The 19,909-nt window shown below is 60.9% G+C and overlaps 8 protein-coding genes across 8 annotated transcripts; 4 read left to right on the top strand and 4 right to left on the bottom strand.

Moving 5' to 3' along the window:
* Positions 1-40: 40 nt before the first annotated feature.
* ACA1_279270 (DNA ligase IIIlike protein) lies at positions 41-915 on the bottom strand (the record flags this gene model as incomplete). Its single annotated transcript, XM_004344638.1, has 2 exons — positions 41-579; positions 651-915. 2 exons carry the CDS (start codon positions 913-915, stop codon positions 41-43), a joined length of 804 nt encoding a protein of 267 aa, XP_004344688.1.
* Positions 916-1,475: 560 nt separating this feature from the next.
* ACA1_279260 (elongation factor Tu Cterminal domain containing protein) lies at positions 1,476-3,984 on the top strand (the record flags this gene model as incomplete). The annotated part of the gene is made up of 9 exons (XM_004344637.1): positions 1,476-1,668; positions 1,752-1,840; positions 1,904-2,117; positions 2,178-2,794; positions 2,927-3,016; positions 3,102-3,366; positions 3,521-3,527; positions 3,574-3,693; positions 3,780-3,984. 9 exons carry the CDS (start codon positions 1,476-1,478, stop codon positions 3,982-3,984), a joined length of 1,800 nt encoding a protein of 599 aa, XP_004344687.1.
* Positions 3,985-4,315: 331 nt separating this feature from the next.
* ACA1_279250 (PB1 domain containing protein) lies at positions 4,316-5,463 on the bottom strand (the record flags this gene model as incomplete). The annotated part of the gene is given in 2 exon segments (XM_004344636.1): positions 4,316-4,583; positions 4,598-5,463. 2 exon segments carry the CDS (start codon positions 5,461-5,463, stop codon positions 4,316-4,318), a joined length of 1,134 nt encoding a protein of 377 aa, XP_004344686.1.
* Positions 5,464-5,771: 308 nt separating this feature from the next.
* ACA1_279240 (WD domain, Gbeta repeat-containing protein) lies at positions 5,772-7,958 on the top strand (the record flags this gene model as incomplete). Its single annotated transcript, XM_004344635.1, is given in 11 exon segments — positions 5,772-5,790; positions 5,929-6,109; positions 6,201-6,308; positions 6,384-6,438; positions 6,454-6,581; positions 6,678-6,786; positions 6,873-7,026; positions 7,092-7,159; positions 7,370-7,451; positions 7,529-7,689; positions 7,737-7,958. The coding sequence occupies 11 exon segments, from the start codon at positions 5,772-5,774 to the stop codon at positions 7,956-7,958; spliced, it is 1,287 nt and encodes a 428-aa protein (XP_004344685.1).
* Positions 7,959-8,420: 462 nt separating this feature from the next.
* Positions 8,421-10,098, bottom strand: ACA1_279230 (membrane protein insertase, YidC/Oxa1 subfamily protein; the record flags this gene model as incomplete). Its single annotated transcript, XM_004344634.1, has 8 exons — positions 8,421-8,627; positions 8,722-8,823; positions 8,934-9,052; positions 9,120-9,228; positions 9,314-9,390; positions 9,583-9,631; positions 9,705-9,974; positions 10,051-10,098. The coding sequence occupies 8 exons, from the start codon at positions 10,096-10,098 to the stop codon at positions 8,421-8,423; spliced, it is 981 nt and encodes a 326-aa protein (XP_004344684.1).
* Positions 10,099-10,489: 391 nt separating this feature from the next.
* On the top strand, positions 10,490-12,742 carry ACA1_279220 (methyltransferase domain containing protein; the record flags this gene model as incomplete). The annotated part of the gene is made up of 11 exons (XM_004344633.1): positions 10,490-10,503; positions 10,597-10,661; positions 10,733-10,848; positions 10,961-11,065; positions 11,124-11,204; positions 11,291-11,502; positions 11,615-11,699; positions 11,806-11,933; positions 12,019-12,260; positions 12,401-12,508; positions 12,579-12,742. The coding sequence occupies 11 exons, from the start codon at positions 10,490-10,492 to the stop codon at positions 12,740-12,742; spliced, it is 1,320 nt and encodes a 439-aa protein (XP_004344683.1).
* A 185-nt stretch (positions 12,743-12,927) lies between these two features.
* On the bottom strand, positions 12,928-14,230 carry ACA1_279210 (Fbox domain containing protein; the record flags this gene model as incomplete). Its single annotated transcript, XM_004344632.1, has 5 exons — positions 12,928-12,980; positions 13,062-13,305; positions 13,379-13,560; positions 13,618-13,681; positions 13,763-14,230. The coding sequence occupies 5 exons, from the start codon at positions 14,228-14,230 to the stop codon at positions 12,928-12,930; spliced, it is 1,011 nt and encodes a 336-aa protein (XP_004344682.1).
* Positions 14,231-14,422: 192 nt separating this feature from the next.
* On the top strand, positions 14,423-19,593 carry ACA1_279200 (calponin domain containing protein; the record flags this gene model as incomplete). The annotated part of the gene is made up of 11 exons (XM_004344631.1): positions 14,423-14,460; positions 14,584-14,663; positions 14,971-15,097; positions 15,194-15,617; positions 15,746-16,080; positions 16,139-18,530; positions 18,631-18,759; positions 18,833-18,964; positions 19,093-19,188; positions 19,282-19,418; positions 19,530-19,593. The coding sequence occupies 11 exons, from the start codon at positions 14,423-14,425 to the stop codon at positions 19,591-19,593; spliced, it is 3,954 nt and encodes a 1,317-aa protein (XP_004344681.1).
* Positions 19,594-19,909: the final 316 nt, after the last annotated feature.

Genomic DNA, 19,909 nt, shown 5'->3' with positions numbered 1-19,909 from the left:
TTGCGCGCGACAAACAGTCCCTTGACCCAGAGCGAGCCAGCTAGCTGGCAACCACGACGTTGGTCTTGGGTCCGCGCCTGCGGTCATCAGGCCGCTCGGTCTGGCGCATGAGCTTATAGCGGTGGTGAGTGGTCTCCCCGCCGCGCTCGATGCGCAGGTAGAGGCCCTCGACAGGCTCGTCGCCAAAGGCCGACGTCTGGGTGAGCGCCTGCGGGAGCTTGATGCGCTGCTGGAGCCCGTTGAAGTGGGCGCCGGGCGTGGTGGCGATGGGCTGGGCGTAGGGCGCGGCGGGGCGTGAGCGCCACAGCACGGGCGCGGCCGGCACCACGCTGCCGAGCACTTCGACCATCAGGTCGTAGGCCAGGAAGCGGTGGGCCATGGCAGCCTCCATCAGGTCGACCGCGACGAAGGGCGACGGCAGGCGCGAGTAGTGGACGCCGCGCTGGCGCCCGGCGAGCCACTGCCCGTGCAGCACGAAGCTGCGGTCGCTGCCGAGGACCCGGAACAGGTCCTCCTCGTGTGCGTAGACCCACTCCTGGAAGTCCCTGAAGTCGGCCTCATCCTCCTCCTTGTCCGCCGCTGCGCTGACGAAAAAAAAACATCTTGAATACTCCACAGCAGATTTTAGGAAATGGCGTGGGGGCGGGTACGGTGTGGGGAGGGCCGATAGTTGAGTACGGGCTGATGCTGTTCCTTGAAGAAGATGGAGACGCCGAGCCCGTCGAGCTTCTCCTGCACCAGCACGTTGAGCCTCTCCCACTGCTCCACGCGGTTCTCGGCCTCATACTGCTCGAACCGCGCCACCAGCCCGCCCACCTCGGTCAGGCTCCTCATGTCCGGCTTGGTGCCGCCGAAGCTGCCCTCCAAGTGCTCCGTACGTGGGCAGAGCGACAGCTGCGCAAGTGGTCTCTCCATCGTCCTGGTTGAGTCTGCACACCAGCAGGGACCCACGATTTCTCTCAAGCAAGAACCGAGAAAAATGCAGGTTTGAAAAATAAAGATAAACCACTCGAAGCCACTGCGGCCCTGGGGGGGAAGAAGATGGAAGCGAGTGATGGTTTCTCTGCCTTGCCTACAGGTGCGCCACAGGTTTGGGGCTGCCACGTAAAAGTTGTACACAAGAATAATCGAGTGCTGCTTTTTGTGCAGAACTGCTGTGGGAGGTTATGCGGCGAGTGGGGGCGGGGGTGGCGCGTTGCGGGCTGGTTTGCAGGACGTGGCACGATGCCCTGCAGGGAGAGGCCTTCTGGAAGACCACCTTCTTCGCTTCCTTGGCTCAATCTCTCCCTCCCGACCAACTCACCCAGGTGAAAAGGCCACCTTCTCACGCTTGCATTTGGCAACACAGTCGCTGACCAAACAACAACAACCACCAGTTGACTGCGTTTACAGAGAAGCGGGCCAGGGAATCCAACGGGCAGAGTGTGTGGAAGGAAGTCTACCTGAGTGCTGGTCTTGCCACACCCGTGGCGCTGATGGGCGCCTCGGGCCAGGGCAAAACGGCCCTGTTCGAGCTCCTCCGCCTCAACCTGGCCTCCTCCGGTTCGGCATCGTTGCACAAGGACAAGCAGCAACCGCACGGCGAAGTGGGCGTGCCCACCCTGGACGCCCAGGAGTGCTTGATGAGCCTGTCCCACTCGCGCCGCATCACCCTCATCGACGTCCCAGGTACTTCCACCTGCTCGCGCGGCCTGTCCGAAACCCGATGTGTGTGTGTGTGTGTGTGAGTTGACCATCGGGCTTTCGGACAGGCCGCGCGAGCAAGGGCGTCAAGAACTTCTACGCGGGCATCGTGGGCAGCCGCTGCGGCGTCTTGGTAATCTCCGCTCTGACCAAAGAGGTACGCACCGAACCCGACACATACAAGTACGCGAAAGTGAGCTAAGCAGGCGTGCATTGGCAGCTGTCGCCAATCGATGAGACCAAGAACCATCCGCTGCTGGCCTACACGATGGGCGTCAAGAAGGTTATCGTGTGCGTGACGCACATGGACCATCCCAACGTCTACTTCGCGCAGTCGAGCTATGATGCCGCCAAGGAGCTCGTCACCCTCCCGTTGAAGCGGGTTGGCTTCAACGTCGCGCAGACCCACTTTATCCCCATATCTGCCATCACAGGTCTCACGCCCGCACTCGTTCTCACACATCCGGATTTGCTAACTTTTAATTCCAACTCAGGTGATAATGTGTTCACGCAGTCGACAACGATGAGCTGGTACAAGGGACCCACGCTCATGCAGGCCCTGGAGACCGTGGCTCTCGACCCGCCGGGCCTGCGGCTGGACCACGTCGGTCGACCCGCCCGCATGGTGGTGCAGAAGGTCTACCGGCGCTCCTATCGACACGACACCCGCGATGTGCTCGTGGGCGGCTGCATCGTGAGCGGCCAGCTCTCCGTGGGCGATCGGGTGGTCATCCAACCGAGCAACGTCAACGGTGACGTCATCGTTGAATCGATCGAATCTCATCACCAGCCACGCCGCGCGGTCTTAGGACCTCACGAAAGCGTGGCGGTCAGGCTGCGCTGGCTGCGCACCACTGCGGCCTCGGACACCGTAAGCAAGAAGGAGGCGGAGGCGGAGGCGGAGGCAGAAGTGGAGGCGGAGGCGGAGGAGGTTACCAACATGATCGCGGCAGAGGCTGAGCTGCCGCGGCTGGTCGACCTGGTGGAGCGAGGCAGCGTGATCGTTCCACAGGGCGGCGACCAACCTCGACGGGTCAAGTCCTTCAAGTCGCAGGTGATCATCATCTCCCACCCGGGCATGCTTAAATCAGGCTACACGCCGACTCTGCGCGTGCACACAGCCACTGTACCATGCACTTTCAAACTCATCTCGTCGGTACGATCCCGGATGAGGTAATCGCAATATGGTTGGGTTTTTGTTAAACTCTACTCGCTCACGCTCTCGGGCCTCTTACCTCCATAGATCGACAAGCGTACGGGCCAGCTGATCGAAAACGACCCCCAATCCATACGCTCGAGCATGGCCTGCATGGCGGAGCTGACACCCAAACAAGTACACACCTCACATGAACATGTGGTGCACAGCGCACAGCGCACATACACATTTCCTAAGTCTCACGTTCACGTTTCCTTTGCAGCCACTGTGCCTCGACTTGTTCTCCTCGAGCGGTAACCTCGGCCGTCTCTGCTTTGCCGATCTCGGCCGCACCGTGGCGGTGGGCGTCGTGAGGGAGGTCACATGGGACGCGAGCACATCCGTCATCCCCTGCCATGTCGCACGACCGGACCGTAGGCGCGTGCTGGAGCAGCGCCGGCAGGCGAGACGCGCCAGGTGGCGCGCCAGGCAGACCGAGTGGGTGACCGGGCTGCGCAACCTGCCTGTGGGCGCACTCAAGGTCACCGGTACGGCCCTTAGCGTTCTTTCTTGATTGCACCACGCTCCTGCCAGTTTGTTAATGTAATCATTTTCTCCAACATTAGTGCTTAGTGCCTACATCGACTCACAGTGTGGCTGGAGGTATACTTATCTGCGTTCCCTGTTGTCGCGCCCTTTCAGTGGTCGAGTGTGTCTGTCTGTGGTTACTGACGGTGGTCGTGTTGGGTGTTCAGGGCGGAGAATTGCTACGTCAGGCTGGGGGTTGGCACTGACGGGCGCCAGCCCACGGCGTGGCGCAAAACAGGCACCCGCGGCAAAAAGTGCGAGCTGGGCTTCTGCCAAAAGTTCATCTTGTATCCACCCCCACCCCAGTTATTTGCCTGTGCTGTATCATGTCATCTTCGAAGCTGACCTCTTTTGTGTCTCTGGCCGTGCCCAGCCTTGACGTCAATCCGGCCCAGTCCACACTGTATGTCTCTGCTCACGACGCGTCGCGCTACCCGGACGACTACGGCACAATGGAGATCCCGCTGGCGGCAGTGATGCGGACGAAGCGAGGCTGGCAGAAGACATTCGCGCTCGACGACACTCCCTACAGCCTCACCAACTCTGTCACCCTCCACTTCTACTGGCAGGCGCCCTAGGGCCACCGGCACCACCTACACATAGAATTGATTGTGGTGTTCATGTTTCATGCAAGTTCGACAGTGTAGCTCTGAAAGAAGATGCCTGTTGGTTCTTGTTATTGGAAAGATCAGTGATAACAGAGTTTGGGCTCAGACAGCTGGTGCGTTGTGGTGCGAGATCAGCAGGCGGTCGAAGCCTTGGCCTTCTCCTCGGTGGCTTGAGCAGTGCACCGCCTGCCGCGGGGACGCTCGACCTGGTGGACCTTGCGAGCGGCCGTCCTCTCCTCTACCTTGGCGCTCCTGGCCTTGAGCAGGCTGGCCACCTGGTCCACATCGCCGTTGAACCTGTTCAGCAGGCGCTCGTTGCGCCTCTTGATCCTCTCGGCCGCCTTGTCGTGTTGCCGGTCGGCGCGCCGAAGCCCATCTGGTCGAGCTGGGTCAGCAGCTTCTTCTTGTCGGTGTCGTCGCCCTCGACGGTCTCTTGGCCTTGGATCGGTGCCGTGGTCGTCTTGTTATCGTTGTTGCGTTGGCGCTCCTGGCGCTTGGCGCACCAGTCCACCAGGTCGGCCTTGGCCGCGTCGACGTCGCCATCGGCCCGGCGCAGGGCGCCGATGCACCTGCCCGTGCCCACGGCCAGTCCCAGGTCGGCCATGAGGGCCACCAGAGCCTCGACGCTCGCCGCGTCAATCCTCTTCTTGGTGGTGACGCTGTCGTCGTTGCTGTCCTGGCGCTGCTTCTTCTGCTCCTGGCGGGCGAGTCTTGCCGCGAGCCTCTCGGCCCGGCGTGCCTGGCGCTGCTCGTGGAGGGCCTCGAGCTGGGCGGGATCGGGCGCTTCTTCTGCTGCTGGTGGTGGTCGTTATTGGTCTTGTTGTGGTTAGCGGCGGCGTGGCGCTGCTGCTTCCGCTCGTGGAAGCCCGCGAGTGCGGCGACGGTCTTGTCCAGATCGCCTCCGAACCTGGCGAGCACGCGGAGGCACTGCTTCTCGCACACATTGACGCCGACCACGATGTCCGCCTCCTGGGAGAGCTTGCGCTTTAGCACGTCGATGAGCTGCCCCTCGCCATCAGTCCCGATGTTGTCCTCCACCTCGTCATGGATTGCCTTGGGCTGATCGTCGACATCGGAGGCCGCACCGATGGCTGGGCGCTCGGCGGGTACTTGGTCGCTCAGCTCTTGGGTCGGCACCTGCTGGGGAGCAGCGGGGCCAGCTTCGGTAGAGGTGGTGGAGACGAAGAGACGGAGCTGGCGTCCGGCGGGGAGGAGCGAGAGAGCGCAGGCGAGCTCGTCGGAGGAGGACACGGCCACTCTGTCGGACTCGTCGTCGACGTAGTGGATGCGCACGGCGGCCTTGTTGACCTGATCGAACACGGTGCTGATCTTCTCAACGAGGAGGGCGAATGCGGGCGGCGACGGAAGCGCGATGAAGCGGTTCTCATTGGTGGCCACAATAGTCATCTTGACGCATAGGGAAGCGGATTGTTGTTGCTGATGGTTCATGGTTGTTGTAGTAGTAGGTAAGGTGAAGTTAGCTGAGCGAGTGTGGTGCGTGTGTCGGTAAGCCACGCCTGATGTTCTTGCTTTGCTGATAACACAACCAAAGGCCGCACAGGCGTTTTTATGGGGAAGGTGTCGGGGCGTGTTTCGTGCATTGCCCGATCATTCCCCGTTTAAACCAGAATTTGGTCGCTCCGACCGGCAGAAGCGGCCAAAACCAAATTCAGCCAACCAGAGCCACATTTCGGAAACTGTTTGCGAAATCTTAACAAGTGGCGCTGCGCTGTTGTGCGTGCATTTCCAGCTGCGAGATGACGGACCGACTATTGCGTGCCTTGCTGCCTCCGCCCGAGGCTGTCCACAATTTCGGCCAACACATTGAAGCAGGCCTTCGAAATCTCTCTCTCAGTATTTCTTCGCCCCCCCCCTTCCGGCGCCTGCTTATTGACATACGTGCCGTGGTCGCAGCCGACGAAGAAGCCGAAGAGCAGTCTGGGGCCACGCAGCGAGGCGCATTCGAGGCGCTGCCCGATGAAGTCACCTTCCACGTCATGTCCCTCCTCGGCGGGCCGGCCGACTTGCTCTACTCTGTGGGCATGCTCAACACCTGGTGGCGCGATTTTGTCGTTGACGATGCCCTGTGGAAACGGTACCTCCCGCATGTGCGGCCGCACCGTTGTGCGTCGTGTTGCATGGCGTGTTTGCTCACGCACCAGTCACGACCGCCGGTGCAAACGCAGGTTGTTCCATTTTCACTTTCCAGCACACCGATGGATGGGCGAGACGGTGCAATGGATTCCTACAGCCAACTGGCAGTCCAACTTCAAGCACTATCGGGCCCTAGAAAGGTGAGTGGCCCTTATGTGCTGTACCTGAGATGTTGTTGATGGAGCTCACCATTTTTGTGGCTTGAGGGCAAACAGGAATTGGCGGGACGGGCGGTGTCTGTCGGTGAAGACGTTCTCCGACTCGGACACGGTGCGCTGCGTGCAGCTCTCGGCAGAGGAGCGAGGGTTCGTGTTGAGCGGCAACGAATCGGGAGAGATCACGCAATGGACCATCAACAGCGGAAAACAGACCGCCAAGATCGAGGCACACGACGGGCTTGTGCGATGCATGAGGTAATCAGATCTCTCAGACGTTCAGACCGACTCTGTCCCCTCCGCGCGCCGTGGTTGCTTAATTTTTGTGTTGGCTCCGTGTGCGATCCGCTCCAGGCTGATCGACAATGACTCGAAGCTGGTGTCGTGCGCCGATGAACGGGTGATCAAGATGTTCGACCTCGACAAGAGAGGAAAGCTCATCCAGAAGTTCGAGGGTCACAGGGTAAGCCTACTCGGCCAAGGATAAAGGCCTTGTGTTTCTATATTTAACATGTTTATACGTTTTTATGTTGATATATATGCGTGTAGGGCGGGCCGTGGATGATGCAGATCGAGGGCAACAGGATGATCTCACAGTCGCTGAAGGATATCCGACTGTGGGACCTGGAAAATGCCAACTGTGTGCTTAGTATCCCCACATCGGCCTACTGTGCCGAGAGCGGCCGCTGCTTCCAGTTTCAGGGTGCGCGCGCACACACACACACACCATTCTGAATAGGCCACTCACAATCACTTTTGGGAGAGAAGGAGATCGCCTGGTCTCGGGTTCGGATATCGGCTCGGTTCATGAGTGGGACCTTCGCACCGGCAAGCTGGTCTCTACTATTGAGTACTTGCCGGCCACAACGCACGCGCACGCGCGCCGCGACACTAAATCCTTTTTCTGCAGTGCTCTACCACGCAATGACCCGATCTGGTGTCTGCAATGGCATGGCGATCGCCTCATCGTACTCTTCTCTTCTCTCTCCATTCCCGCGACCGCCCGCTAGGTAAATGTTAGACTTCTTTTCACACCACTGCTGCAGGTGGGTGGAGGCCATGTCACGTACGGCATCATTCAGATCTATGATGGCGGCAAACTGCGCACAACCCTCAACGCCCACACAGGTATCGCACACACGCACGCACGCACGCCCGGTCATACGGCGCTAACGCTGGCGAGTGCCGCAACTGTGTGCTGGCAGGTTCTGTACGCGAACTGCAATTCGATACGATGAAGCTGGTGAGCGGTTCACGAGACTGCACCATCCGCGTATTCGACCTTACGCGCCTTGAAGAATTCGCTGACGAGGGTGAGCGGCCACTGCAGTCCCCAGCCAATTCGCTCCACAATGCCCTAACGGTGGTATGCGCGCGTGTGTCGTGCTGTAGTAATAGGGACTGAGCACACAGCGGAGCAAGAGCTACCGCACTTCGTGGTGGGAGTACCAGGCGCAACGCAACACGCCGACCGCGTCCGTTCGATCCACTGCTCTTCGCGACGCATTGTTTCCGGCGGTACCCTTCCCAGAGCCCCTTGAGCAACTCACAAGCTTCGTCACTCATCATCTCAATGTGTCTGTGACAGCCAACGACAAGACCGTCAAGATATGGTCTTTCCTCGAAGACGAATGAGTAATAGACGATGGTGAGCTGCGCATGGGCCTCCTTGCGGTTCGACGGCTTGCGATTGAGGCCTTGCCTTACCACCAAGAAAAGGGAGGTTTGTCAACTTGCAGGGCCTCACCTTGTCCGCATGGCAATTGGAACAAGAAAGAAAATACGCAGCAGGGAGGTGGCCTGGACGGTCTAAAATGCTGAGAAAGGAGCGTAGTGCAATGGGAGTACTTCGAATTTCAGCCTGTCACGCTGGCGACCTCGGTTCGATTCCGGGCGGTGTCGATGCTTACGGTGTCGGCACTGTGGTGTAGTGGTTAGCATGCCTTCTCGACTCCCTGCCGCAATCTCCTTCCTTCTTTTTTCAGTTGAGGCTTTGATCCCAACCCACCTGCAGGCGACGGCGCATATGGCGAACGCGCTTCATTTTTGGTCAGATGAGCGATGGATGACGAAGGCGGAGTGCTCGCTGTTCTCCTTCTACTTCTGGTTCTTGGTCCTGATGATCCTGGGCTTTTGCTGGAAGGTCACCTCGGGCTTGGCGGGCTGCGGGTCCGAGCTACCCAGCATGGGCGACACGCCCTGGTAGTCGGGCAGGCCGAGGGCCTTCTTGATGAAGGGCACCTTGAACAGGCCCAGCTGGCACAGCGAAAACAAGTTCGACGAGAACCAGTAGATGTGCGTGAACTGGTTGTTGCCGCCGCGTAGGAGAGAAAACGCGAAGTGGTCGCACGTCAGCAAGCTACACGACGTCGATCCAAGGGACAAGAGGGGCGCGTACGATGGGAAGGCTGGACGTGGCCGGAATGGCGAGCACGGAGAAGAGTCGCAGGAAGTTCTTGAGCGCCGGGTTGCTCTGACCGCCGACACCATCAGAGCCCAGCTGTGTGTTCCACATACACATACACATACCCGAGGGAGTATTGTGCGTCAGTTGGCCGCGTAGAGCGCGAACTGTTGCGTCACTGTATGGCTCGGGGGCGCGCTGCGTACCTCGATGGTGGCGAGCATGGTGAGCGAAGTGAGGATGGGCATGATGTAGTAGGGATCCGCCGCCGACAGATCGTTGAAGAACAGGAAGCTGGCATCCCGAAGTCCCGGCTCCTCCTCAGCTACAAGTGCCAGGGGTCAGCGCAACGAATTATTTATGAATGAAAATGAATGAGCGTTAGCGCGTACCAAGTTTCCTGGTGGTGAAGAAGAAGCTGACGAACAGGGGCGTCTGCACGAGGAAGGGCACCATCGTCTTCCACATGCTGACGCCGGACTGGGCCATCATCTTCCTCACCTGCGACCAGCACGCGCATGGACGCGGAAGGGCGGTCAAGGCGGGTATGAGGCGCGTTGGGTTTGTGGTGGGGCCACAGCCGTACCTCCTCGCGGTACTGCATGGCGACGTTGACGTCCTTGCCGACGTTGGGGCCGTACTTGGCCTTGATCTTCTCCAGCTCTGTGGTCGACACCGCACGGATGTAAACAAAAAGCTTACACTGTGTGCGTCGTGTGTGTGTGTGGTGTGTGTGTGTGTGGTGCGTGTGTGTGTCGTGTGTGTGTGGTGTCGTGTGTGTGTGTGTGTGGTGCGTGTGTGTGTGTCGTGTGTGTCGTGTGTGTCGTGTGTGTCGTGTGTGTGTGCCGTGTGTACCGGGCTGAACGGCGCGCATCTTGGCGCTGTTTTGCATCGTCAGGGCCACCTGAACATGACACACGCACACGACAAGGTGAGCGTCATCAGGAGAATGTCAAGGGACCACTCGGATGGCGTACGGCAGGCAAGATCATGGTACGGAAGGCGAGGGTGAAGCAGACGGCGGTCGCGGCCCACGAGAGAGGCACGGTGTAGTGGACGAACGTCATGGCGTCCACGAGCCAGTTGATGGGCGGGAACGAGCTCGTCGTGCGCTCCACCACCTCCAGCGCTGCCGGCGTCAAGCTGGTCACCGGGTCGGCCGCGATGAACGAGGCCATCGCATCGCTGCCGCGTTCCACCGCCGCGCCCGTCTGTGTCGCCGCCTCGGCCGCTGCAGTAGCGCCCTCCTGTGTGCGATCATCATCGTTCATTATTTTTTAAAAAATTGAATTTGATTCAATCCATCAAGCTTTGGGGGAATACCTCGACAGTCTCGGTGGCGTAGCACCTCCGCTCATGCCGAATGAGCATCGCCGCTGATACGGAGGAAGAAATGGAAGAAGAAGAAGAGGTGGAAGAGAAGACGCTGCCGCGCGAAATGATGGATGGCAGGCGGCGCCGTGCCAATGACGGGGCGCTGGAAGATGAAGATGAAGATGATCTGGTCGTGGTGGCAAATGTGCGGGTGGGAAATGCCAGATGACGCGCAGCGGGAGAGGAAGCGATGCCATAACGGGAGACAGAGCCGGCGCGGCCCTCCAGGCCCACCAATCGAGGGTTCACTCCGCGACGCGCCAACATCCTCGCAATCTGCAACAAACAAGCGAAATCGCCGGAGAGTTTTATTTTATTTTGATTTGATTATTTCAGTGTTGTCAATCCCGCCATTGCAGATCTTACTCGCTTCCGGAGATCTAGCATCATGGAGGAGCCGAGGTAGTCCATTGCTACTGTACTGTGGTGTGCATGGCGATCATTTGCTTTCCATTATTTAGAACAAAGATTAATCAATCTTTGTTCTTCATCCAGCCGTAAGAGACAGCGGAATGAGAGCGAACTGGCGCCGAGCGGGAACTCATCTTACCCTCCTGACGGTACGAACTGAACTGCAAGCTGGACCACTTTGCACCCCACTCCCTCCCCCTCTTACCACCGCCTCCAACAGCCAGCCAGAAGAAGCCGAAGACGGTGGCGGCCGAGGACTACTTCGAGAGCTACGAAGACCTGGGCGTGCACCACCTCATGCTACGCGATCGGCCGCGAAGCGAAGCCTACCGCAAGGTACCCTCCGCACTGCACACGACACTGATCAGCCGCGTTGTGTGTTGAGCACGGTCGTTTGAGAGAGAGCATTGCGTGTTGTGTTCTTTTTGATGGCCCGCTCGTGCTGCAGGCCATCGAGGGCAACAAGGAGGCGTTCCAGGGCAAGGTGGTGCTGGACGTCGGAACGGGCACAGGCCTCTTGGCCATGTTCGCCGCCCGCGCCGGCGCCAAGAAGGTTCAGTCAGACTGCGCAGCACTGTTTTTTCCAGTGTCACTGACCCAACCATCCATAGGTCTACGCCGTCGAGGGCTCGAACATGGCCAACGTCGCACAGCTCTTGGTGGAGAAGAACGGATTCGCCGATCGTATCCAGGTATCAAAGTTTGACCTCGCTGAGGCCTGGAGCTGCAGCACCAGCTCGCAGGAGCAGCAGCTAACGCGCGAGCTGAGCCATGACAGGTTATCAAGGGGCGAATGGAGGAGGTGGAGCTGCCGGAGAAGGTGGACATCATCGTGAGCGAGTGGATGGGGTTCTACCTGCTACACGAGTCCATGCTGGACTCGGTGCTCTACGCACGCGACAAGTGGCTTAACGAGGGCGGGCTGGTGTTCCCCTCGCGCTCGCGCATCTTCCTGGCGCCTGTCAACCTCGACAGCTACTACGAAGAACAGTACGTCCTGCGCATCACACGCACACACCACACGCACACGCACACCACCGCACACACCGCACACGCAGTTTGTACCATGTCGGCCTTACGCGTTCTGTTTGACCGCGCGAAGCGTGACCTTCTGGGAGGATGTGTACGGGCTTGACTACTCGGCTCTTTTGCCTGCGGTCAAGGCCCAGCTGATGGCCCAGCCCGAGGTACACCCCTGCGCCACCACCGCTCCTGGTGTTCAGCGAAGAAGGCTCTCGCGACGTGCGCTCATCCAGGCGGTGCGTGCAATGGGGGGGGGGTAACTTGAGACAGATTCAGATCACGGTCGAGAAGGAGCAGCTCCTGTCTCACCCCCTGCTGGTGAAAGACATCGACTGCCTCTCCGTGAGCCCGCAGCAATTGCGCAGAATCAAACGCAACTTTGAACTGCCCATCCTCCGGTACTGCACTCCCTCTCGCCACTTGCGTCGTCATACACCAGAATTGGTCAATTTCCCTGACGTCGTCCTCGTTTATTGTTAAAAGGGACGATACGATGCACGGGTTTTGCGTGTGGTTCGACGTCACGTTCGACCCCCACCACACCTACAAGAGCAAGTCGCAGGCGGTGCAGGGCTCGGACGCAGCGGCAGACTCGGGTGACATGCGACCGACGGGCGGCCAGGTGGTGGTGCTCTCCACCGCGCCGGGCGAGAAGCCCACCCACTGGAAGCAGACCTTCATCCTCCTCCCCGCCGATCGAGGGTTCCCAGTCAACCCCGACACCAGTACCCCCCTCCCCCCTTTGTCGTGTCGTGTGTGTTGGGTGTCGTTGGTCGTGTCGTGTCGTGTGTGTCGGTGTCGTGTCGTGTGTGCCGTGTGTATTGGGTGTCGTGTCCGCCTACGAGATGATGTGCGTGCAATGCAGCGATAACGGGCAGCATGGCGATGACCACCGCTGACGACAACTCGCGACTCTACGACCTCTCGATCGACCTGGGCGAGCTCGACCCCGATCCGGCCGCCGACACCACCAGTACGTGTCCTGTGCGCACCTCTTTCCTTCAATGGCTGACTCGTGCGTCGTGTTCGTCCCCCCCTCCAAGGCTTGAACGGCGTGGAAGAGGAGAAGGAGGTGGAACCGGAAGCGGAAGCGGTCGAAGAGGGAGCGATGCCTGGGCACGAGAAGGACTGCCAATGTGGCAAGTGCCGACTCATCCGAGCCTACCTGGCCATGGAAGAGGGAAGAGAGGGAGACACGTTGGGGTGAGCGTACACCACCCCAAGAAATATTGAAATGTTTACATGCTGGGCCTCGTACGATGGCAGGCTACGTTGCACGCACGCACGCGGCAAAGATCGCACAACAAGACCAGAGCAACGTAACGAGTTTACAACTCTCCTCTACGGAGGGATTTAATGATGTACATGGGTGGTTGTGGGTGAACATGAGGATCAACGGGTGTGTTCCATCTCGTACAGCAGCCACCACACCGCCTCCGTAAGACCTGCCAATAATGGTAAGTATGCGTGTGGTGTGTCGTTGGTGTGTCTTTGGTGTGCAGAGGAAGAGCGGTGGATGAGCATACATTCGGCTTCTTTCTTGGCGGCACAGGCGGCCCGGCACGTCCAGATAACGTTCTCGTAGGGCTCGAAGCAGGAGGCGAAGAAGCGTGACACCTCGTCGGCCTTTCGGGAGCGAGGAAGATCCTGCTTGTTGGCCAACACCATCACGGGGAATGGCCTGTTGTCCCTTTCGAAGAGGTTGAGCGACTTCTCGAACATGGCCTCCATCTTGGCCTCCAGCACGGCCGACAGTTCCCTCTTCGCCTCCTGTGATCGAGTCGAGTCGAGTCGTGTCAGCCAAAGCCTCACAATCACGCGCAAGGAGAGGGCATGTGTGTACGGTCATGCGGCGTTCGTCTTCAGAGGCGTCAACAACGAACACGAGCGCCTCGCACTCCTGGAGGCGAGGAGCGAAGACGCGGTGGCTGTAGCTGTCGTAGTACTTGCTCTTGTAGCCGCCCACGTCCCACGCCACGAATTCAAGCTCGCGCGTCTGGAAGACGTCGATCGGGGGGAAGCACTCTGTTGTTGTTGGGAAGCGTGAGCGCCAGTGGAGGCAACGTTGTCGGCCAGACGTACGACGAGGAATGGGGAAGTAGTTGGGGTCGGGTCCGTTCGTTTGCAATCTGAAGCAGCAGGTGGTCTGTGCATTCGCGAACAGGCGCGTGTTGGTACACCACAGATGGAGTAGCGAGCAAAGCAACGGAGCAGGGGTGCTAGGTACCTTGCCAGCAGCCTCGAGACCAACAAAGACGACCTTACGTTTGCGAATGGGCACGAAGGGATTGAGGGTGGACACCACAGAGTCCCAGATCTGTGTTGCGAGGCTGGTGTTATTGCCCGATGTAGAGGCATCGGCTCTCGCCCTCTTCTTCTCGAGCACGAAGCGTTGTCTGTTCATGAACTCCTCGCGCCAATCGTATTGGTCGATCCCTCCCTCCTCGCGCGATCGGCAAGTTCCCCATTTGGCCTTGAAGATGGTCTTCCAGATTGTCTCGTCGCTTGCCACCTTCCGCAAGCGCCGACACAAGGTGCCAGCCTCCAACACAGATCGCACATCGCAGAAGGAGAAGATGTGGAGGATGATTTCCTCTGGTAGGGAGCTGAAATTCCCGTTCATCGAGAGCTCCCGCAAGCCCCTCCCATAAAATTGGTCGAGCATGTCATCTTCCTTGCTCAGGGTCACTCCCATGCTCCTTGAATGAAACTCGTTCTTGTTTTAGCGCAGTGAGCGTACAATCTGATCGTTGTGCCTTCTCGCTCAGCGTTGTATTGCTCGCATTCCTGGCATACCACTCCTACCCCCACAAAAAAAGGGTGAAAATTAAAATTAAAATTTGAAAAACAACTTTGTGTTGTACCCCCTGCAGCAACACCCTACCCCATGGCGACTGTGCGAGGCCAAGAGGCCCTACTGCTTTGGTACGCGGGGCTTCGCTTGTGTCAAGATATTTATTCATCTGATTATTATGATTAAAATAAACACAGGTGCCAGAGAGCTACAGCGGGGTATGCGGGGGTGGACGTTCGCAACTTTACCACCAGTTGGGCCGATGGTCTGGCCTTCTGCGCCCTCGTGGACAAGCACCGGCCCGGCCTTATCGACTTCAAGGTCCTCAAAAAAGGTGCGCCCAGCCCCACCCACTACACCCATCACGACCAGCTTTGGTCTTTTGTCTATCTGCACCCCGCCTGCGCTGTCCAGTGCTACGCCTTCTTGTTGCACGGAAATGGAGGATATTTGCCACCACCGCGCACTGGCCCCAGCCAACAGTGGCCGACCCAAAGTGGACTATTTTACATTTTCATTTCGCTGCGCGCTGGCGATCGGTACCGACGCACGTTGCAAAGCTGTGTTGGCTCACCGATCTCGCTGTCCGTGCCACTGGCCGTTGCGCTTCGGGTTTGTATGCATATGGTGGTACGGCGCAGGTGAGCGGGAGAAGAATCTGGACACGGCCTTCCGGGCGGCCACTGGCCTGGGCATCCCCCAGCTGCTCGACGTCGAGGACATGCTCATCGCCACGCCCGACAAATTCTCCGTCATGACCTATCTCAGGTGCGGCATCACGCACGCACGCACGCACGCTCGCTCGCACGCACGCACGCGCGCACGCTCACGAACTCGCAACATTGGACATGTCACCCGCCACAGTCAGTTCTATCATTTCTTCAACAAGCCGGGCGGCGACCAGCGGGCCGGAGCGGGCATCGCCACCATCACCCAGGGTGCTACGGCCGGGCAGCCTGCCGGCGCCCAACCCGCGGCCTCGTCGGGCGCCGGGGCCATGAGGCCCGGCGAGACAGAGGCGCAGATGCTCCAGCGCAACCTGGAGCGGATGCAGAAGGCCAAGGAGGAGAAGGACAAGGCCGAGCTCGAGCGCAAGCGCCAGGAGCTTGAGAAGAAGAAGACCGAGCTCGAGCACAAGCGCGAGGTCAGGCGCTCGGCCAGGATCCAGGCGGGCGCGATCGTCCGGAAGGAAGTCGCCGCCGCGGCGCAGCCTGCCCCGGCCGCCAGCGCGCCTGCAGAGAGCTCGGAGAAGATCACGCATCTGACCAAGGCCGGCCAATGGTCAAGGGTGCTGGCGGCAAGAGCCGGCGACCACCCACGAGAGGCCACCACAAAAAGGTGTGTGTCGTGTGTCGCGTGTGCCGTGGGTGGTTGCGCGCGCGCGTGTCGTGTGTTCTAACGGTGGCGGCTGAGCAGGTGCCAGCGGTGGCTGCCAAATCGTCGTTCCTCATCGAGGCCCAGGAAGCGCCCCCGCCGGGCGGCGCCGCGCCGTCGGCAGCGGTCATCGCGATGATGGCGGGACCGGGAGCCGGCGGCGCGTCGGCCCCCACCGCTGGCGCCGGCCGTGGTATGGGCGCAGCCATGATGGCGGCCGCCATGGCCGGCGGAGGCGGTGCCGCGGGCCTGCGCAAGACCGTGGCGCCCAACAAGGCCCAGGGCCCTCTTCCCGCTGCTGACGCCGGCGCGGCCGCACCCTTCCTTCGCAAGCAAGAGACCAAGGAGGCCCTCGAGCGCAACCGCAACAAATTGCTGTACGCCACCTCAGATCTGGCGATGTGGCAGCACAACTGAACGCGTGTGTGTGTTCAGCGAGATTCAGGAAAAGAAGAAGGAGCAGGAGGAGCGCGAGCGGCGGATCCAAGCCGAGGCCGCGGAGCAGGAGCGCAAGCGGCGGGAGGCCCAGGCAGCAGCCGAGGCCGAGCGCAAGCGGCAGCAGCAGCAGCAACAGCAGAAGGAGGAGGAAGAGCGGCTGCGGAGGGAGCGCGAGCAGCGTGAGCGGGACGAGGAGGAACAGCGCCGCGCGCGCGAGGAGCGGGAGCGGGCCGAGCGCGAAGAGGCCGAAGCCGAGGCCGAGCGAAAGAAGAAAGAGGCCGAGGCCGAGGCCGAGGCGGATCGGAAGAGGAAGGAGGCCGAGGCCGAGGCCGAGCGGAAGAGGAAAGAGGCGGAGGCGGAGGCCGAGCGGGTCAAAAAGGAGCGGCTGGAGAAGCTCAGGCGGGAAAGGGAGGAGCGCGAGGCGAGGGAGAAGGAGCGGCTCGAGCGGGAGAAGCGCGAGCGGGAGGAGCGCGAGAGGCGGGAGCGCGAGGAGCGGGAGAAGCGCGAGCGGGAGGAGAGGGAGAGGAGGGAGCGGGAGGAGCGCGAGCGCAAGGAACGCGAGGAGAAGCTGAAGAGGGAGCGCGAGGAGCGCGAGCGCAGGGAGACCGCGGAGCAAGAGGAGCGCGAGCGTCGTCGCAGGGAGGAGGTGGAGCGGGAGGCGCGGCTCGAGGCTCTCCAGCGCGCTCGGGCACAGAAGGAGCGCGAGGCCCGCGAGAAGAGGGAGGAGGAGGAGCGGCTCAAGCGCGAGCGCGAGGAGCGGGAGAGGAGGGAGCGCGAGGAGCGGGCGCGGGTCGAGCGGGAGGAGAGGGAGCGCAAGCAGCGCGAGGAGGAGGAGGCCGAGCGGCGGGCCAAGGTCGAGCGCGAGCAGCGTGAGAAGGAGGAGCGCGAGAAGAGGGAGCGCGACGAGCGGGTGAGGCTGGAGCGCGAGGAGCTGGAGCGGAAGAAGCGGGAGGAGGAGGAGGAAGCGGCCAAGGCTGCCGCCGCCCAGCGGGAGAAGCAGAGAAAGGAGGCCGAGGAGAAGGCCCGGAGGGAGAGGGAGGAGAAGGAAAAGGCGGAGAGGGAGGAGGCGGAGGCGAAGCAGAGAAGCCTCGCGGCAGCCCAGGACAACGCGAAGGAGAAGGAGGAGAAGGAGAAGGCCAAGATCGAGGCGGACAGGCTGCGGCTGCTGCGTCTGGAGAAGGAGAAGAAGGCGCGCGAGGAGCGGTGGTCCCAGCGCCCCGCCGCCGGCGCGGCTGCGGTCACCTCCACCAACCCGCGCGCCTCGGCTTACCAGGCCGCCATCGCCGCCTCCGCCGCCTTCGAGCCGCCCAAGCCCAAGGATAACACCACCGCTGGCGGCAGCAGCCCGCAGACACAGCGGATGTCGATCCACCAGCGGGCGTCGATGTACCAGGCCGCGGCCGCGGGCGGTGGCCCGGTGGTCGAGCCGCCGAAGGACAGCGCGCAGCCGGACTGGAAGGCCAAGCTGGAGCGGATGAAGAAGGAGCGGCTGGAGCGCGAGCAGAAGGACCGGGCCGAGCGCGACCGGCTCAACGCGCAGCGGCTCGAGCGGGAGGCGCGGGAGAAGCGCGAGAGGGAGGAGAGGGCGCGCGAGGAGGAGCGCGAGAGGCGCGAGAGGGAGGAGAGGGAGCGGCGGGCGCGCGAGGAGGCGGAGCGCGTGCGGCGCGAGGAGGAGGCGCGCATGGTAGAGGAGAAGCGTCGGCTGCTCGAAGAGGAGCAGAAGCTGATGGAGGAGGAGGCGCGGCTGCTCAAGGAGGCCGAGGAGCGCGAGCAGCAGGAGCGGAGCGAGGAGGAGGCGCTGTGGGCCGAGATCGAGAAGCGGGTGCTGGCCGAGCTCGAGGAGGAGCGCGAGCGCAAGCAGCGCGAGCGCGATCAAAAGGAGAGCGAGCGGCGCGACGAGGAGCAGCGCGCGCGTGACCTGCGCGACAAGCAGTCGCAGGAGGCTCGGGCGCGGCTCTCGCAGGCCGACCGCGAGCAGCTCGAGGCCAAGGAGCGCCTGGCCCGCGAGGCCGCCGAGCGCGAGCGCGAGATGGAGCGCATCGAGCGCGAGGAGGAGGAGCGCCTGCGCCGCGAGGAGGAAGAGGTCCTGCGCCTCGAGGAGGAGCTGCTCCGTGAACAGGAGCAGGAAATGGCGGTGGCTGCCGGTGGCGCCGGCGCCGTGGCCGTCGCGGCGGCTGCGGGCGGCGGTCGTCCGCCCGTGCCGAGCCAAAAGCTGCCGGCGCTGCCCACGACGATGAGCAGTGATGGGGAGGCCGAATCGGTGGAGCTGGAAGGCTACCTGTGGAAGAAGGGCGACCTGGGGGCCATCAAGACCTGGAAGAAGCGGTGGTTCTATCATCACAAGGGGCGCCTCTTCTACTACAACGAACGCCCGCCTGCCGGGATGAAAGTACGCGCATGGCCTCTCCATTCGCCACTCGTTAGTGTGCGCTATGTGTGTGTGTGTGTGTGTGTGTGTGTGTGTGTGGTGCTGATACCCGGTTCATTAGTCGGCGACGGCCAACGGATTCATTCCGCTGGCGGACGTGGAGGTGATCGACGTGATCAAGGGCAAGAAGGGCGGCTTCCAGCTCAAGACCCTGGAGCGCACCTACCTTCTCCAGGCCGACAGCGACGACGTACGCTTCTTTCTCTTTTTATTTATTTAATGGCTGACTAATTAAAAATCTCCATTGGTGTTGGTTGGTACAGACGCGTGGGCATTGGATGGCGCAGCTGAGGGGCATCATCGCAAAGCTCAAGGCGACCTCCGCGGCCGACGCCGACCGCCCGGCATTCGAGGACCGCCGAACCGGCTCCGTCATCTCGCGCAAAGACGTCGACGTACGTCCGCACACACACACTTTCCCCCCTTTTAACTCTGGGCGTGCACGTGCTTCTCCGTTTTTGCTCCGCGCCACCTCTGGGCGCCCAGAGCTGTGCTCACGCTCGTGACGCTTGCTGGGCCACAGAAAAAGGAGGGCTACCTCGCCGAGAAGACGCTGTGGGGCTTCAAGAAACGCTACTGCGTGCTCAAGGACGGCATTCTCTTCGTCTTCACCGACAAGGTTCACTTCATACACACGACACCGCACGACACGCACGATCCGCACGACACGAGCTGATGGATGGATGGGGTGGTGGGGCGAGGGTAGTACCAGGGCCGCCCGGTGAAGATCCCGCTGTACGATTCGGAGTTGACCGAGTATGCGGACAAGGAGAACTGCTTCCAGGTGACCCACTCCAAGAGCGTCGTCATCGTGCTCCAGGCCGACGATGAACTCATCATGCACGAGTGGTACGACCGCTGTTGCTGGCTTGTGTGTCATACGTGGCGTGTGCGTGCCATGTGTGTCGTTGGTCGTGTCGTGTGCAGCTCAAACGTAGGTTAACGGTGCTGTGTGGCCAGGTGCAATGCGATTGTGAAGCAAAAGTTCGTGATCGAGTTGGCCATCAACTCCATCGCCATGTGATGACCGTGAAAGTCACCCATCCCCCGTTGTATTCAAAATTAATTGTTTTATAAATATTTATTTTTCTATTTTGCTTTATAATTCATTTGTTGTGTTGTGTCTCCAGTTGGGTCGTAAACAAGATCCATAAAGTGTCATCTTTCCGAAGGAAAAGGTGTGGGCCGATTGCCAGTGCGCGTGTGCGTGCGGCCGGTGGTATGTCGATGGGCCGCGATACGCCGTCGAAGGCGACCGATGCGGGCAGGGCCACCTCGAGATTGCACGAGGCGAATCGCTGGCCCACGTCCAACTTCAGGGTCTGCTTGCGGTGTCGTCC

Source organism: Acanthamoeba castellanii (assembly GCF_000313135.1).
Source record: "Acanthamoeba castellanii str. Neff unplaced genomic scaffold scf7180000084776, whole genome shotgun sequence".
NCBI classification, from domain to species: Eukaryota; Discosea; order Longamoebia; family Acanthamoebidae; genus Acanthamoeba; species Acanthamoeba castellanii.
The sequence above is the reverse complement of the archived record's forward strand: the minus strand, read 5'-3'. Positions and strand labels throughout refer to the sequence as shown.